The 18278-nt window shown below is 36.5% G+C and overlaps 2 protein-coding genes across 5 annotated transcripts; one reads left to right on the top strand and one right to left on the bottom strand.

Annotated features, from left to right (window-relative positions):
• The first annotated feature begins 2538 nt into the window (after nucleotides 1-2538).
• On the top strand, nucleotides 2539-5480 carry LOC130714674 (protein WHAT'S THIS FACTOR 9, mitochondrial). Of its 4 annotated transcripts, none has more exons than XR_009011379.1 (3): nucleotides 2539-2723; nucleotides 3266-4896; nucleotides 5148-5480. XR_009011379.1 is itself a non-coding variant. In XM_057564597.1 (2 exons), the coding sequence occupies exon 2, from the start codon at nucleotides 3346-3348 to the stop codon at nucleotides 4624-4626; it is 1281 nt and encodes a 426-aa protein (XP_057420580.1). In that variant the 5' UTR covers nucleotides 2543-2723; nucleotides 3251-3345; the 3' UTR covers nucleotides 4627-5029. The 4 variants fall into 4 exon arrangements, 1 of the variants encoding a protein (XP_057420580.1); XR_009011378.1 differs by having other exon boundaries at nucleotides 2540-2723; nucleotides 3254-4896; XR_009011377.1 differs by having other exon boundaries at nucleotides 2543-2723; nucleotides 3251-4896.
• Nucleotides 5481-6719: 1239 nt separating this feature from the next.
• Nucleotides 6720-17581, bottom strand: LOC130710372 (DNA damage-binding protein 1a). Its single transcript, XM_057559605.1, has 19 exons — nucleotides 17280-17581; nucleotides 17144-17192; nucleotides 17008-17067; nucleotides 16814-16905; nucleotides 15821-15872; nucleotides 15598-15660; nucleotides 15430-15479; nucleotides 14480-14555; nucleotides 13238-13447; nucleotides 13001-13107; nucleotides 12718-12826; nucleotides 11870-12070; nucleotides 11533-11748; nucleotides 9987-10097; nucleotides 9297-9572; nucleotides 8656-8930; nucleotides 8157-8508; nucleotides 7785-8069; nucleotides 6720-7534 (listed from the first exon to the last, which is right to left on the bottom strand). Exons 1-19 carry the CDS (start codon nucleotides 17381-17383, stop codon nucleotides 6953-6955), a joined length of 3270 nt encoding a protein of 1089 aa, XP_057415588.1. The 5' UTR covers nucleotides 17384-17581; the 3' UTR covers nucleotides 6720-6952.
• Nucleotides 17582-18278: the final 697 nt, after the last annotated feature.

Raw genomic sequence — 18278 nt, forward strand, 5'->3', positions numbered from 1 at the left:
ACCATCAGCTCCATTGGCTTCTTAGTCACAATACCCATTTCTTTTAACAGTTCTTCAAGCCAAACAGCCTGGCAGGCAGCAAAGGACCCTGCTATGTATTCAGCTTCACATGAGGAAAGAGCTATGACAGGTTGCTTCTTTGAGGTCCAAGAGATTGGAGCTCCATGCAGCTGAAACAAGTACCCAGAAGTACTTTTCCTGTCATCAAAGTCACCACTATAATCAGAATATGTGTAGCCAACCAGTTCCAGCTCCTTTCCAAGCTTCTTTTGCCTTGGAAACAATATTCCATAATCTGTAGTACCCTGCAGATACCGCAAAATTCTTTTGGCAGCAGCCAAATGTGATTTCTTAGGTGCACACATGAACTTGCTGATGAGTCCTACACCATAGGAAATATCAGGCCTTGAGTTGCACAAAAATCTGAGTGAACCAACAAGTTGCTTGTACAGAGATGCATCAACATCCCCTTCATCATCCCTCCTCAACTTGATATTCACTTCAGATGGAGTTGTTACTGGATGACAATTCCCCATGTTGAACCTCTTCAGTATGTCTTTGATGTACTTCTGCTGGTACATGAAAATTCTTGCTGCAGTATACTCGAATTGCATGCCCAGGAAGTAACTCAGCTTTCCTAAATCTGACATCTCAAATTCAGACTTCAGAATCTGCTTCAGCTCATCAAGTTCTTTAGGATCTGACCCAGTTATCAACAAATCATCTACATATAGGCAGATGAGTAGCAAACCAGTGTCTCCATGACTCTTTCTGACATATACACCATACTCCACAGAGCACCTATGAAACTTGAGCTGAAGGAGGAAACCATCAATTCTCTTATTCCATGCTCGTGGGGCCTGCTTCAAGCCATATAAGGCTTTGCTGAGCTTGAAAACCATGTTCTCTTTTCCTTGTATCTCAAATCCTGGAGGCTGACTCACATAAACCTCTTCTTCCAAAGGTCCATTCAGAAATGCAGATTTCACATCAAGCTGAAAAATAGGCCAGTTTCTCGCACTAGCAATGGAAACCACTAGTCTTATGGTTTCTATCCTTGCCACCGGTGCGAAAACCTCAGAATAATCCAGCCCAGATTTCTGTAGAAAACCTCTAGCCACAAGCCTTGCCTTGTGCCTAGCAATAGAACCATCAGGATTTAACTTCTGTTTGAACACCCATTTAACCCCAATTTTGTGCTTATTTGGAGGTAAATGGACCAGAGACCAGGTCTGATTTTTCTCAATTGCTTTCAACTCATCAATCATAGCAGCCTTCCAAACTGGTTTCGCAAGAGCTTCCTCCACATGCAATGGCTCAGCGTCAGCCATCAAAGCAAAGTGAATCAGATCGCCTTCATCATTGACTGCATGGTCAAGGACTGTCTGATACTCACTATATCTTTCAGGCCTATTTCTCTGCCTTTGAGGTCTTGGAACATGGTCTGCAGAACCATCTGAATCAGCCTGATCATCATGTGGTAAAGCCTCAGAATTAGTTTGGTGGACATGTGATAAAGGTGCAGAATTACTGTTCTCACCCAGAACATCAAGTCCAAATCTTCTAAGACTGCTTCTGTTCTCCTTCCAGTCCCAGTGCTCACAAGTTGTGTTAGCCAAAATTCTGCTAATAAGGGGGAGTATTAGTATGTGTTTTCTGAGATTGGTTTTTGTGCATAGCTGCTGATCATGGCTATGTTGAAGATGTTTTTGTGTAAGCTACCTTGATATATTCTATTAGCTAGATTTAATATTTGAATTAATATCCACAATAGCCTTGACATTAATTAGTGAAGTAGTATGTAAGGTTCTCTTCATAGTAAACAAATTAAGCAATCATTACTATTGCCTTGAGCTTTTATTTCCACAAAAATTAGCTTTACATATTTACAATATCCTAATTAAAGTCATTTTTGTGAATTTGAAAAAATTTCTTCACAATGCTCCCAACCGCTCAATTCATGCATCCACTTTCATTGCTTACATCAATAATCATAATTTTCATTATTTATACCGACAATCACAGTTCAATAAAACTATCATATTCCACCATAAAGAGTGTGCCTCACTTGGAATCAAATCACTCTAGGAACTTTTACATGTGAAAAACATGTTGAAAATTTATTGTGCAACTTTCATGTTTATTTTCTTGATAAGTTCTTTAACCATTGATATAACTTTACCACGCACCTTACTTCAATACCAACCAATGCACGTGTGCTATATCTTGAATACGCTAGCAGTATCATATATTCTTTTCAAAGCTTTTATTCTCATAAGACTTACCTCTAGCTATCAACGCTGATCTTGATAAAGTGTTATCCTCACTTTTCATGATTATTTCTTCATAAATAATTTTATAGCAACTTCTTCAAAACTCAAAGTTTTCTTGCTATACATCAAAGTTGGATTGATGTGCTCATAGGAAAACGAAAAATATCATATAAGTCTCAATGCATTAATTAATTTATCTTCATCCTCAATCTAAACATCACGTCACATCAGCTGCCTACATGTCCAAAACAACCCATAAGTTGTTTTTTAATATATATTTTTTTAGATATTTTTAAACAAACCTAAATCCTAACGAAACAGAGACGAGAGCAAACCCAATCCAATCCTCGTACCGATGAAGCAGCTGACAACAGTGATGGTGTAGCACATGGGCAGTGTGATTCTCCAATCTTTGAGTTCAAGCTCCCAATGATTCTCAGTTAGTTTCAGGTACCTTCATTTTTTATCTTAATTGCGATGCTTTTCCTTTTGATTTGATGCTAAAGCTATTCGTGCTAGCTTCAATGCTTCCTTTCTATCACTACATAGTGTAAAGAAGCTCATTTTCGTTCTTCGTTTATCAATAATCATGTCCTGCTCATTTACATTTTGTGGAATATGAAAAATTATGATTGTATATTTAACATAGAAATTTTCTGCCATTGTAGTTTAAATTCTCAGTTTTGATTGCAGTAGTCATCGTTTATTTCTGTATACAAGTACAAGAATTTTGACATGTTCTGTTTTATAAAGAAAATAAGATGGCATTCACTTATATGATGTTATAAGGTTGATTGTGATGATGGGAGGAATAGTTTGTTTTTGAAATTCAATGGTACCTTGATGATTAGCTCATAATTCTGTGATTACATTTGTGGTCCTGGGATATTGCTTTTAGATCTGATTTTGTATTGAGTAAGGGGAGAATGTTTCTTACTTTGATTAAATTTTCTTGAAACCACATCTGATATCTGCAGTAGCATTTTTTGAAGCAAAGTGTGGATTCTGGTACCTACAAGGACAAAAGGGCATCAACCTGTGCTGGTTATGCGATCCATAACTATTTTGTGTGATGTTTCGTTGGTTATTTGGAACTGCGAGAAATTGCGGGTTCCTTCATGGTTGTCAACAAGAATACATTTACCAGCAGAAGTTTAGTCTGGTGAACATAAAGTTGAAATGGGTGAAAGATAGGACACTGGATGCTGCTGTTGCTGGTGAGAGGGATCTTAAGGCAGCTGGAATCCTTGTTTCACTCATTTATTCTTCTTCTGAATGCTGCGTTCCCATATACCATCTTTCTCGACATCGCGGACAACTTGGTCTTCCCCATGACCTTAAGCTCTCCACTTTTATCAGAAGGTATCCTAATATTTTTACTGAGTCCTTTTTTCATGATAGTGGAGGCACTCCTGTCCCGTGTTTCGGCTTGAGTCCTGAAGCGTTGAAGCTCCACCGTGAGGAAGTCAGCATACTTGAGCAAAATCGGTTGGAACTCAGGGACAGGCTATGCAAATTGCTCATGCTCACAAGAGATAGGATCCTTCCACTGCAAACCATTGACCAGTTGAAATGGGACTTGGGTTTACCGTATGATTACCAGCATTCTTTTGTTCCGAATCACCCCGAAAGGTTCTCTTTCGTTCGGCTCCCTGATGATCGTGCTGGCTTGAAATTGTTATTTTGGGATGACGAGCTTGCCATCTCAGAGTTACAGAAGAATATTTCTCTGCAACAAAATGAAGAAGACATAAAAAACGGATCCTTAGCATTTCCAGTTAGTTTCACAAGGGGTTTTGGTTTGAAGAGAAAGTGCATGGAGTGGTTGAAAGAGTGGCAGAAACTTCCCTATACTTCGCCTTACACCAATGCATCGCATTTGGATCCTCGTACTGATGTATCTGAGAAGAGGGTCGTTGGAGTCTTTCATGAGCTCCTTCACCTCACACTTCATAAGCAAACCGAGCGTAAGAATGTTAGCAACTTACGTACACCCTTGGCCCTTCCTCAGAAGTTCACTAAAGCGTTCGAGCGTCATCCTGGTATTTTTTACATATCCAGGAAGAGTGACACCCAAACAGTTGTTCTAAGGGAGGCCTTCAATGGTCGGGAACTAATGCAGAAACATCCTCTTGTGAAAATTAGAGAGGAATTTGCAAGTCTACTGAAGAAAGGGCTACTCGATCGGAGTAGGGGCGTGTACAAAAAACGCATAGATGCTAATTGCGTGGAGGGAGCGAGAAAGGAAGTTCGCATCACTCAAAATACTAGCCAGCTTAATTCTGATGATGAATTAGATTCTATGTTTTCTGAATATGATTCAGATGATGACCCTCTACATAACCCTAGCTGATGTATCCCAATGTTGATTCTCCTTGCTTGCCATTGTGTTGTTGTGGTTTGGCTTAGTGAGATTCTCGAAATCTGGCCTTGATGGGATGCTTTCATCACACCGTGCGCCAACTTCGTCCACTTAACTTGTGAAGATCTGTCAGCAGCCAAATATATCAACAGTGTTATTATCTTAGCGAGGGAGAGCATATTGTGTTAAGATAAGATTCTGGAATGAGGGTGCCAGCTCAATCTGGTTAGAAGATTAGTGGCATGGTTAAGATGGACGCAGGTACATGTACAGCTACAATTTAATTTCACTGCAAGAAAGTTTTGTTAAAATGCCTAAAACGAACTTTGTAGAAATTGAAATTTTGATCTAAAAACTGAATAGATGCCTATAAGAGCATTCTTTTGCAAGCTGATATACTTTTTCCAGGGATTTATGAGATGTTGTTTTAACATAATCTCTTTATTTTATGATTAGGATGAACTTTCCATTATGTCCAAGCTGAATTCACACTTTTATATTGATATGAACAGATCTCCAAGTTGCAAACATCCCTGACTGGGGTGAGACAAAGCTCTATGCCGCTTAGTTTTGCCATGACGTGTGAGGATACTTGCTTTTTCTGTTATGAGAAGAAAAATTAGGATCTTACCAAGCCAGAAAAGTTATGGTGCCCTCATAACATGATCATTGAGATTGGATGTGAACAGGCACAGCATTGCAACTATCTTACATTTTTATGTATTGGAAACCAAACGAGTTCTTGAACGTTAACGAGGGAGGTTTTAAGTTTTAAGATCTAACTACAATTAAGTGGGAGTTATGCATGTGTTGAGAGAGCATTGAAGTTATGTACTTTTGTCTTCTTATTGTTTCCAACAGAAACATAATACTTCAGCAAAAGATTTTATAAACGAGAAAATGCTAGTTTTTAAAAATGAGGAATTTCTTTTACTGAGGTGTGTTGTATTTCAACAAGATAGTACAAGAAACAAGAATATGGGACAAATAATTTGAACCTTATGAATATATTTGAAAAATCCTTAATTGCATTTTTTGTCTCCTTAGTTTAGATAATGTGTGAATTTAATCCCCTAATTTTTTTAGAGCTAATCAAGTCCACGCACTTTTATAATTAAGCAAACTTGGTCCCACTATTATTTTTCATTTACATAATTAAATTCTAATTTTCTTTTCAAATATTTAGGGTTTATGATGGATTTTTTTTTAAAGTTAAATAATAAAACAAATTAGTGAAATTTGTCTAAATTTTGAAGGATATGAGATTAGGGTTTAAAGATCTGAAAATTTGCAATTTTTAATTGAAATTTAATATTTTGATCAATAGATTTTGTTGAGAATAACGTCAGTGATTAAGTTAATTCAATTTGAAAATATTTTTCTTAAAAATTGAAAATTTGAATTTAAATAGAATAATAATGATCTGGGGATTTGATTTACCACAATTAAAAAGTTGAAGGACTAAATTTACTCAAAAATTTATTGGGGAACTAAAATCATCCATAGTCAACTTATTGGACCCAAAGTGCAATCAAACCTTTTAAAAGTGTGTAACAAGCATAGATAAACAATATTTTCTTTTAGCTGGTACAGCTTGAGCTTACAATCGTCAATGTAACCATCAAAGTCCAGCACACTTGAGAGAAAGTTGGGACTCTTCTCAAAAGCTGACAAGTATTCAATCATGCATGGAAAAATGCTAAGAGAAAAATCTACAAGTGACTCATAAGGGATTAGTTTAGCTGACATAACATTTATCATTCCTTTTGTCGCATATCTAACAGTAAAATCCTACAAAATATTCAACCAAAAGTCCAAAACTTATAAGCATTGACTTAAGCTACACCTTACATTACATATGATATCAGATTCATCCCATGTTTGAAAACTTCTGACCAATTCTGATGAGAAGCCTATGTAAGTAGCTTCTAGATTTCAAAATTGATTCGGATAGATTTCAAAATTGATTCGGATAAAAGAGAAGTTGATCTAACCATTCTATTAGCGAGACGATTTTCACCCTCTACTTTGTGCAACCATAACTGACAGCCAGAAAGCAAATATTACGAAAATTGTAAAAAGGGTAAAACGGAAAGACCAGTTAAATGCCTTTGAACATGACACCTATTATACACCATTTGTGACCCATATAATGTAAAATGCAAACAAGTCTCAGCAACACTGAGGGCAAAACTAGGGGAAACAAGATGACACATACAGTTATGTCAATTTAACCCACATTCACAGAAAAGAAAGTAAAAGTTTAAGGAGAATAAAGAATAAAGGAACAAAGAAGCTCCAAATGAGGATAATAAACTCAGTGCAACCTAGTCAACTCTTCCACTCTCTTGCATAACTCTTCTACAGAAACGTCCAATGCCTTGGAAACCTCATCCATCTTACTGCGGTTAAGATCAAGAAACGATTCAATCAAATCCCCATCCAAAAAGTTTCTGGCTTCCGCAGTTTTCTTCTCATTGTTAAATGACCTCCATTGCTCATGGCTCAGTCCTCCAACGCCTTTAATCACCTTCCTCAAATTTGACTGGAGCTTCTCCAGGAAAACATACTGCTCATGAGGAAGAGAGGCAATTACCCCGATAACGCCATTAATGGTGCCGAAAATAACAGTTGGAATCTGGCCGACATCAGAATCCGGCAAGCGCATGACAAGGGAGCCATGCCGGAACCGATTGACAAATTCCCCAAGGTGATACTCACCAATCACTTCAAGACGACCCCGCTCTTCATCAGTAGCACCTTCACTATTTTTCCGAACTGTAAAGAGATTGAAACTATTTTCCGTACCTAGGTATACGTCATCATCAAGGATTTCAACAGCTGACATCCAATTTGCATTGTAGTCACGAGCTCTCTCCTCAATAGCACCTTCTTCATGCTTAAATAATGAAGAGCAACAATTTATCATTCCGAAAGAAAATGGAGTAAATATCAAGAAAATTAACTATTCATTCACAATGATAAGATCACAACTGTTCAAAATTTAACGAAACTAATCAAAGACTTCTATCAGGTTTTCAAAAAATAGTGGGAATAAAAAGGAAATGGCATCGTTGGAAAAGTTAACATTGAAGATAGTAAATTTATTTGAAGATAAACTTCAGCATTAAGACCACTTAAAGGCTTACCTTATAGATCAACAAGGAAATTGATTTCATCAGATCACCAACTACAATGAAATCTCCTCTAGTTTGCACATATAGAGCTAGGATGTGTCCATGGTGTCCGCATTCAGACTGTAACTCATGGGTGCCATCATCCCGGAGCACCCATTTATACAGCTGAATTTTTTGATTAATAGCAGCAAGCAATTTACCATTGAACGCATTCAAGCAGTAAACAGCTCCTTTTGTCTCTTTCTCAGCAATTAGTTGTAGCTTTCCATCTTCAACAGTAAAAACAAGAATTCTTCCCTACATTTGTTTAGAAAAGGCCAACAAATCAGGATCAGAGGCTTTGACAAGACCAAAGCTGAAAAGAATATATATTTCTCAACTTGCCTTGGTTGGTTCACTTTCCTCTGGCAATACATAAGCTGTTCCAACGCAATAATACACGTTATTATCATCTGAGAAGGAACAGCTAATTATGAAGCAACCATACTCGTAAGTGTCAAGTGGATAAGTTGATATGAACTCAAAAGTCTGGTCATCTAACAAGCGGACAAAATGACTTTCAGATTCTTCAGCACTTGTATGGTTGTATTTCAAACTGCAAATAGCAAAAGTCCTTGATTGTTCCTGGTGACAGATACGCCGTGCATGCTCCCCCAGTGGAATTGTGCGAATATGAAGTTTTTGAATGTCATCAATGGTGCCAATAGTGAGCTCACCTTCTTTTGCAATTGCCAAACTGTTGAAATTATGAGTAGCAGAATACATCACCATCACCATCGCCAATAATGGATTTTGCATCGAAGTACGAAACCCAGAAACAACAATACGATATAAATGATAAATCAACCATTCTTGGATGTCAAACTAAAACAGACAAATATACCTGTCAGGAATAGCAGCAGAGTTGAAAGGGCACATGTGACTCACTTCCTTCAGATTCACATTACTATACAGTAATTTTTTGTTACTACTATAAATCACAGTTGGCCGATCAGATGCGGCAAATACATGGGTAGTATTCTTGGATGAGAAAGTCCGCAGTGTAATAGGTTGTGTCCCAAGAGAGACCTTTTTCCTATCTGTTAACTCGCCAGAACTTGTGTTCAACATAAAGTTTAAGAGATGACCATCACCAAGGGCACATAGCAAGTAAGATATCTGGAGAATAAAATGAAGAGCAAATGAGCAATACACTTTAATAGAAAGCTTCAGACTAGGAAACTACCATTGAAGTTAAGAAAGATGAGATGGAAGCTTAGGAGATGTGTCAATTCATCCTTGGAGCATTATTAGAAAAATATGTAACTCGAGCAGAATAGTAAAATAGACATTAATGTTGCTGATCTTGTTTATTCCCCAAAACCATTTAAATGTGTAAAATCCGAAAAACCCATTCTAAAAGTAGAATTTAGGAAATGAGTACCCCAAATGGTCTTCCGGCATTTCAGAAAAATAAATTAGTCAACCCTACGCAGAAGCAAAAAAAAAAACAGTACACAAAAAGATAGGTCAAGGAAAGCGCACCCCTTCAAACGCACAAAGAAGAACAGATCGAGGTATTATCTCTCCTCCTAAATGCTCCTTTGTGATGAGATTCAGGTCAGGAAGAGAAAATATTCTAACACTTATGTCAGTCCACATTCCAACTGCTGCTAGATGACTCTGATTGGGGTTTTCACCAATTGGATTTATGTCTAGGCATGAGACCTCATACTCCAGTTGGGCGTGCTTTACTTCCTGTAGTATGCCATCTCCAATTTCGAGGTAAACTAAATGCCCACCTCCTGTGGCCAACAAAACCTGTATCCAGGTGTAACAATAATTACCAACTCGATACAAACTTAATGTGTGCGGAGTAAAATCCAACATCTGAAATGTGCATAATGCACAAATAATGAAATAGATTGAAGCTAAATCACTCAAATGGTAACTTATACATAGCTTCATTGATACTATATAGTAAAAACTAATTGTGAGAGGCATCATTGAAGAATCCAAGGAAATGCCAAGTAAATAATAATACTGGAAGAAGGCATTTGAAAAGTAGAGCCATATCGCTCTTTGAAAACCTCCAGGGAATGCTCCCCTTCATGCTTACAAAAGCCATCAAATCATTGCTCAAGGGAATTCAAAAATTAACAGTAGCTACGTTTCAAATTCAACAAGCAAATATCACCATAGTCTAAAATTAACATTTAAAAAAAAGAATCAAACCTGGGTAGCATTTGCAGTAGCTACATTTATTGAATAGCCTTCTGGTGCATGCCATTCATTCCGGAGCTCCCTAGTTGTGGAACTGACCAGTCTCACAGAGCTTGAGGTGACCTGTTATGTTGGTTTATTAGCTAATGATTGGAAAGCTACCATTTCAACAAAATAAATAAGCAAAAACAAGAAACATAGAAGAGTACAAATGATGAATGTTAATTTATGGAATCAACTTACAAAGATCACACAAACAAACTACAAATGAGCATGCAAGACTTAAGCTTTCACAAGAAGCTCCAAGAAACATAAAGCATAATTTCAAATCTGTTTATTTTAATTACAATGGATTCCGATTATTTTTGGTTCACTCAGTTTACAACCCATTAATATCAGTGTGTTCTCCTTAGACTCAACCAAATTTCCTTCCTTATATTTTCCGAACAAAAACAAACCAAAGACAGCAGCAACAACTGAGCCACATCCCACTTAATGAAGTCTGTTGCGTGTGCATATGATATATCTTCTTTTAATAAAGCTGATTTCATTTCAAAGTACCACAATTACAAAATGGAGAGTGATATTTAAAGCAAATGCACACTTAATAAACTTGAATCACTGAGGATACACTTTGAAGCAACCCCTGTTAAAACTCTATGTACAAACACCATAGTAATACGAAGAAAGCAGTCCTGTCTTCTGTCTTGAGTAAGTAAAGATATGGGGAAATAAAACTTTTTTTTTTAAATGACTTTGTTAAGATTGAAAACACATATGTGCATCTGTTCACACTCCAGGTAACTTTTGTACAGATCTCAAGATTAAACATGCCATTAATCTTAATGTAAAAGTTTAAAACAATGAATGGGTATTTGTAATACGGAAGGGTAATACATGTTAAAACCTTGAGAGAACCATACCACAAAGGCTAGCCATTGTCGTTGGATATCTCAAGGCCTTATAAACCCCACACTAGAATCTTATATTTCCAATATGGGACTCAAGTCTCATTCCTTGCAATTGGATCCTAACATCACACCACGCTCTAAAGCCCCAATGCCCACGTAGACTGGCAGTGCACTAGCCCATTGATTAGTCCCCAGGCAAACAGTGCAATGCCGGCATCACCACCCATGCCGCTCGTCTTTAGTTGAGAGACATGGTGGAAGGCTCAGATACTAATTGTTAAGAACCTTGGGAGCATCATACCACAAAAGCTAGCTGTTGTGGAGAGCACAAGGCCTTATAAACCCCACACTAGAATCGCATAGTTCCAATATTACCTTGCAATTGGATCCTAACAGTGCATTTTTTAAATTAATATTCGATTAGTTGAGAAACAATTTAAAACTTCAAGGAAAGCAATCATGTAGAAAAACATAATAAATAGAAAGCCTAATTAATTTTGATTGTAAATTCATATGACAACAATTCTGCAGATTGAATAGCTTTCTCAGCATCCATTTTTCGAAGAGTTAGATAGAGAGATGCAGGTGTCGAAATCAACAAGAAAAGAAAAAAAACACCAAAGCAGGAAAATAAGGTCAGAACCTACTTGTACAAGTTGATTGTGAACTGCATCATGGCAAAACAATGTCTGTACTAGAGAACAGAATCCCTCAATCTCAATTTCTTCCAGCTCATCCTCAATGTTCATTGCTAAGATTCTCGTATCTCTTATGAAACTAACAACCAGAAAAGTGTCAAAAGGATCATCTGTTGAGGATCTTAGTGACCACATTCCTTTGATACCTTGAAGTTCTACAGATGCCTACATCAATGAAATAGTATTTATTTTACAAAGCATGCTTTGTTTGATAAAGTTTAATTTATCTTTTTTAAATGTCTCAGGTGCAGAGGCCCCACACTGGGCCGATAGGAAGGGAACTGACCTGTTCATTGATCCCTATTCCATTACGGACAACACGAAGAGAGCCATCCTTGTAAGCTCCAGAGCAGGTTACAACCTGACCTTGGCCTTGCCTTTCAAGGTCTACCACACAGAAATCAACAATTGGCCCCAAATTGACATACCTTTCCAAAACATCCACATAAGAGCCTTTTGCATCAGGCTGTACATTTAGTTTTATAAGCTGTATTCCATCCATCAGAAATTGTTAATATGTTATCATGTCTGAATATGGAAGTAAAAGTAAACACCTAGAGATAACCAGGGTAAACAGTGAAGAAAATACATCAAGTACTGCAAAAGCTACATGATACAGATTTTGGTTAAGAAGCTAAGAACAGGAGGCGGTTCATCCTTATATTGTCTTGTTGACTTGTTTTCACTTTATTATTGTCATTTTGTTTGTCATGAAGTTGAAATCCTAAATATTTGCGATATATATGCTGTTAAATTATGTGTGGGGTGATAAAATATTTTTAAGTAACATTTCAAAAGTCTCTTCAAATTTACAAATTGAGTATATCTAAACTTGAGTTTGACAATCTTGCCATTTACTAAATAAACAAACCATGTTTTCAGAACTACCTTTAAAGTTCAAACTAGAACTTTCAAGAGTTCGAATTCTCAATACAATACATGGGCAATTACTCAACTTCCGACATAGCATGCAGACTCTACTTCACATACAAATAATGCATAATTCAGAGTCGTCATTCTAAGTTCAAAAGAAGTGGTTGGACTTAGGGGAGTCGGAATTTTGGATAAAAAACTATCATATCAATATGGAGTCGATAACAATTTATACAACATTGTTTAAATTTATTAACCCACCTGAGAATCTCCATAACTTGAACCAATGTAGACAAATGCATTATCAAGGTATGATAGTGTAGATGCAATGGAAGTCTCCCCAAGGGGCTCAATTTTCAGTCCTGTAACCCTACAAAATAAATGTACATGACAAACCATAATTTTCAGCAGTTATAATACTGAATTGTTGGTTTTTTAAGAAAAAATACAGATTATTACCATAATCAAAAAATTTATGCACAGGGAAGATTAATATCTAAGGATTATTACCAACAGTAAAACAAGACATTGGGTGACCACTTACTTTTCTTTCTCATGGGTTATTACAAGCAGACTAAGCAACCCAGTATGGTCACCAAGTAAATATCTAGAACCATCAGGATCAACTCTTCCGTATGCTTTTGTAATTGACTGAAAAGCAGATCAAAAGGTATAATTTAGATAACTCCAAAAACTTTGTAATATAGATACAGTTCATCAAATTTAAAATTTCACAGCAGATGATTTAAATGGAAGTAGCAGATACAGTTCTTTTACATACAGGTCTGATTGGAATAGCTTTGAAAGCATTGGCACTACAGTATACTATGGTTTCTTCACCAATAATAAGCACACCACAAAGAGGAGAGGGAACTGGTATCAATAAATCAGCCCCATTATCAAGGTTATTCTGGGACCATGGGCCCTCAACAAAATCTTTATCCTTCAGAGCAACCTCATACGTTTTCACATGACGAGCATCTTTGTTGTCCTGTCATTGATTTAAATATAATACCAAAGCCATCAAAATGGTTATGTTAAAAGCAGTTATGTTTGCAACCAAATATATTACGTAAGGGAAATAGAGAAAATGCAGCAGACATTTACATAGATAATAAAAACATAGAAACATTGAATCGATAATGTTATGCATGAATATAAATGTGCCGAATCATGAAGTCAAACTACAACAACACAACTAAGACATGCGGGTCTCAAAACCTCAACACTACAAATATTGTCTTCAACACGTATCAACAATTCTAATACAGTCAATGTAATGCTACCTCTTCAGTCATTTCTATAACATGTAGAACCTTTCCGTAATTTTTTTTTTCATCTTCTAGTTATCAATTATATGCTATATTAGAAAGTGAAGGAATTATTTTGGGGAAAAATAACCACAAAGCACATGCTATTATATACTGATCACATGCCTTATGTGCGGACATTTTTTTATAAGTGTTTTCTATTCAAACAAAATCTTTAGACCAAATGAAGGCAGGTCACCATTGGTTTGTGAAACAAACATAATTCGTTCCGACAATAAATTTCGGGTCAAAGAGACACCCTTTAAGATAAAAGCATTCTGCTCTGACTACACACACCAAAGGACCGTTTAAACTGAATGCTGCCGCAATTTACATCTTATGAAGAGAGGTTTAGATTTCTAAATAAATTTGGCCCAAAGAAATTTTGACTCATTTGAAGAAAGATTCTCCAGAGGATAGGAATAGCCTGATTTCCAAATGGAATTCTTAAAAAGAATTTTTCTCGCAGTGTGGAAAGGAAATGGAAACAAGAATTCTCCCCAGGAGTCAAGAGCCCATGCTCTTCTATCCATATAAGAAGAAATCTATAGGTGTTGTAGTTTTCTCGACTTCTACTCCCTGACTACGTCTTCCAAACCCAAAAATAAATGAGTGAAGGAAAGAAAAACAGCAAACAAGTTAACAGCTCAGACAGAGTCTATTTGATGAACTAATAATACCCCCAAAACAAAAGGTGGAATAAAATTATATACCTGGTAAAGAACCACAATAGTTGGCTTCGAACAACCAAAGAGAAATTTAATATCCAAAACTTGGAGCTCCTCAAGCCTGAAAAAAATGTACATCATAATTTTAATAACTAAACTAAACCAGAAACAGAAACACAAATTATTATACTTATAGTTTATATTTGTCAAATTTGTCAGCAAACTCATTGTGGTCAACTCTGACATTTTAAAAACTAACAGATAACTTACACCCATATATATAAGAATGTTCTCTTAAATACTATTGCAACTGAAAGCTGTACACAAAGCAACTCACAAGCCACAATCATATCAGGGGAGCATAAAGCTACAGTTGTTTTCCAAGCACAGCCATTACCCAAAGTAAAAGGGGACATGATGTAAAAGACATAAAGAAACGGAACAGTATCTACATCTTTTTACATCCATGAATTATTTCCACCATAACCATTAGATTTTAAAGCTTTGTTAAACAAGTTCCAATGTACATTTGATAAATGGAGCGTCATCGTTGATAAAAAGGTCTTTTTCTACCATGATAAATGATTTCTTTAGGTAAGAGATATGAAGCCCAAGGGAGTATAGGCATCTTAACCATCTAACTGGTACATAGTTTGGCTTGCAAACCATCTATTCAATTAAACATAGATTAAACCAGCTAATCAAAGTATGTACATACTTCCTTTTTTTTTTCTCTCCGAAAAAACTACATCTAAGTTCATTATTGACCCAAATGCATGACACATGAAAATTATCTCATGTTATATAGAGACATGACAATATCCAACATGAAAGGTTCTAGGTCATAGTCATACATACAGAGTTAGGACTGTGGTATACTGGTAATAATTAATCAAGGTAATACCCTCAGTTGCTACAATTATGCACGCCTAGTAATGAAGATCAAATTGTAAATAAAATTCCGTGTGGAGACAATTAAAAGATAATAGGATTACCTAATATTAAATGCTTCCTTGAGTTGTCCTTTATTGTCGAAGGGAATAACCTGGAAGGTCAATGAACAGTGAATGATCGAAGTAGTTAAAATGAAGCTGAAAACCTGAATGTATTGTCATTCTAATCTAATATTTTAGCAGGATAATGAATGAGAGGAAGTTACATACTTTAAACAAGCCATCATACAAATGGAGTCCAATCAACCTACAATCAGGATCGATAATGCCAATCTGCAGAAAGAGAAATGTATAACTACTGAAATGAACTGAAAAATATTCATTTGACTTTAAACTAGAAAAAGCATTGGTGTTGTTAAAAATTATCAGAACTGTGAGAACACAATCACCGCACATGAATAATTAGTACATAGAAGTGAAACAATTTAAATACCTGTCCATTATCTGTGGGACGTCCTATACGGTCAGAAACATCCCCCATAGCCCTGGATGACAACAATCCAGAAAATTCAACAAACAAACGAGATAAACAACATTGCTCTTAGCCTCTTACTAGACATTTCAATTTATAATTTACACACAAACAAGATTCTAATTGTAAAAAGTACACCAAAGTTGAAATTATGAGTTGGGAATCCCATTGGTATTGAGTTACAATGCCTAATTTAACCCTAACCCAACGTCCCACTATACATTCTACAGAGACAATCTCAAGAAAAACTTTAATCTTCATTCTTCACTGAAATTCCCAGCTTTTGCGGTTAACCCACTGATTGAAACAAATAACCAACAACCATTAATCCCACCCTAAGGAAAGTAAAAGTGTTGCCTAGTACGTGAGGCTCAAACTACGGAAGGGAGATGAAAGCAAGTAAGAAAGGAAGCTAAAATTCTAAGGGATCATGGCTAGTTTCAAAATGACCCTAAAATTCTAAGGGATCATGGTTATTTTCAAAAGGATGCTAATTGCCTTCTTCATAGGCTCTAACTCCTAAGAGAGGATACAAAACTCATGAACCAGGATTTTCTGGCCATACATAGTGTTTAAGCAGCTGATAAGCTACAAGCACGCAAAAAACACACATCGTGAACACTATTATATTTCATTTCTTTAGCCGATGGTGACATGTGAAAGCCTTGCTTCAATGACTATTGACACTGTTAGTCTTATACAAATGCGCAATTCAGTTTTGACGAATAAAGATGCTTGCGTCAAAGATACGAAACTGTCTTTTACACACTGCATACGAACTTCTGCTTCCTAAACTAACTAAATGGATTAGCACTCACAAGCAGCTGACGCCCCAGCATCAATAATTGATGAATAATCTTTTTTAAAACATATATTAAATCCAATCTACATAAATAAATAAAAACATAAGCAAGTCCATTCAGAAGGCAAGAACTGGTTTCTTCTCATGCATACCTTGTAACAAGTTCAGAAGTCTCGGGATCCCATTGAAGAACACAGAATTTGTATCTTTCAGTCGCAACAAACAGATAATCCTGTGTTTCACCCTGTTTAAGACCAAACAAGCAACAAGGGGGCAATTGTGTAAGAAAAAAAAATAAAAAATTAGATAAAAATTCAAGAAAAGTAGATGGTTTGTTGTTTCTTACATGAGGGCGAAAGAGTTCAAGCGTGGCAATTCTTCCATAAATGGGCACATCTAACATGGGCTGCAAAGAGAAATTTCACATTCATCTTACAAATTTACAGTAACATGCAAAGAGAGAGAAATGGGATATAATATACCTGCAAGCCCTGAGGAGAGAGCAAATGAATCTCGATACGGGTGCATTTCCTGGAAGAAAACAATTGAAGAGTGAGGAATGAATCGAATTGAAGAGGAACCCTAGGAATGAAGGAGAGAGTGGAGTATCGAATTTACGCGACGATGAGATTGAGGTCTTGAGGGCCGGTGAAATTGCCGACGCAAGAATGGGTAACGTTGGTGGGTTTGTGAGCTGTGACGACGTAGTTCCATATACTCATCGTTCTCTTCTTCTTCTCTTCAACAACGATGCTGCTGGTTGTTACAAATCACAGAGACCAAAGATTCTCAGTTCTCAGAGCATGACCTAGCTTCTTGCTTAGGGTGCTGCAACTGTAACTGTAAAGAAACCCTCACTACGAACCACGAGCCAAGTTCCAAGCCCTCGTTGTGTGCTGTGTGTTTGCGTCTCGTTTATTTTTCTGATTATTTTTTATTTGCTTCACTTAAATTCATTTTAGAATTCACCACAATAAATACAAAAATTAGCTCCAGTATGATATTATGAAATTTTTACTTTCATTTAATATGATGATTAGTATGCCAGGTGCTAAAGGGAGTAAACTCATCCAGACCCGTTTTTAACCTGTCTTTGGCGGACAGGTTAATTGACCATCAAAGTTGAGTTTAGGATCACCTTGCTTAAAGGCAAGTTGGCAAATTGTCTTCTTAATGAAATAGAAAAATATTAACAAACGGTAAAAGGATTTTCCCTAAAAATAGAAATGAGAAGAGTTAACAACATTGTTGTTGACTCGTCCGATTGGTAGGTTGGGTAGAGTAGGTTGAACGACGGCCCTAACCCATTCTCGCCAATTTTGGCGAGTTTGTGGATTGACAAGTGTATCCATATGGACTCAATTTTGGGCATCGATTTTATTGGGCAATGAAGTGATGCAATTTGTGTTTTGAAGTATAAAATGAAGAGAAAGCTAGTTACAAGAGTTTGAGGAGCTTCATCTAAAAGCTTATTAGAACTACAAGATATTCAAGGAGAAGACAAGACAACCATAATGAAGCGATATTGAAGGAGTTTTATGTGGGTCAAAAGTTCTTCTTTTCAACTTTCATCTCAAGCTTATACCCAATAAGCTTCCCTCAAGATGGGAGGCCCCT

This window comes from Lotus japonicus, chromosome 4 (assembly GCF_012489685.1).
Source record: "Lotus japonicus ecotype B-129 chromosome 4, LjGifu_v1.2".
Classification (NCBI taxonomy): Eukaryota; Viridiplantae; Streptophyta; class Magnoliopsida; order Fabales; family Fabaceae; genus Lotus; species Lotus japonicus.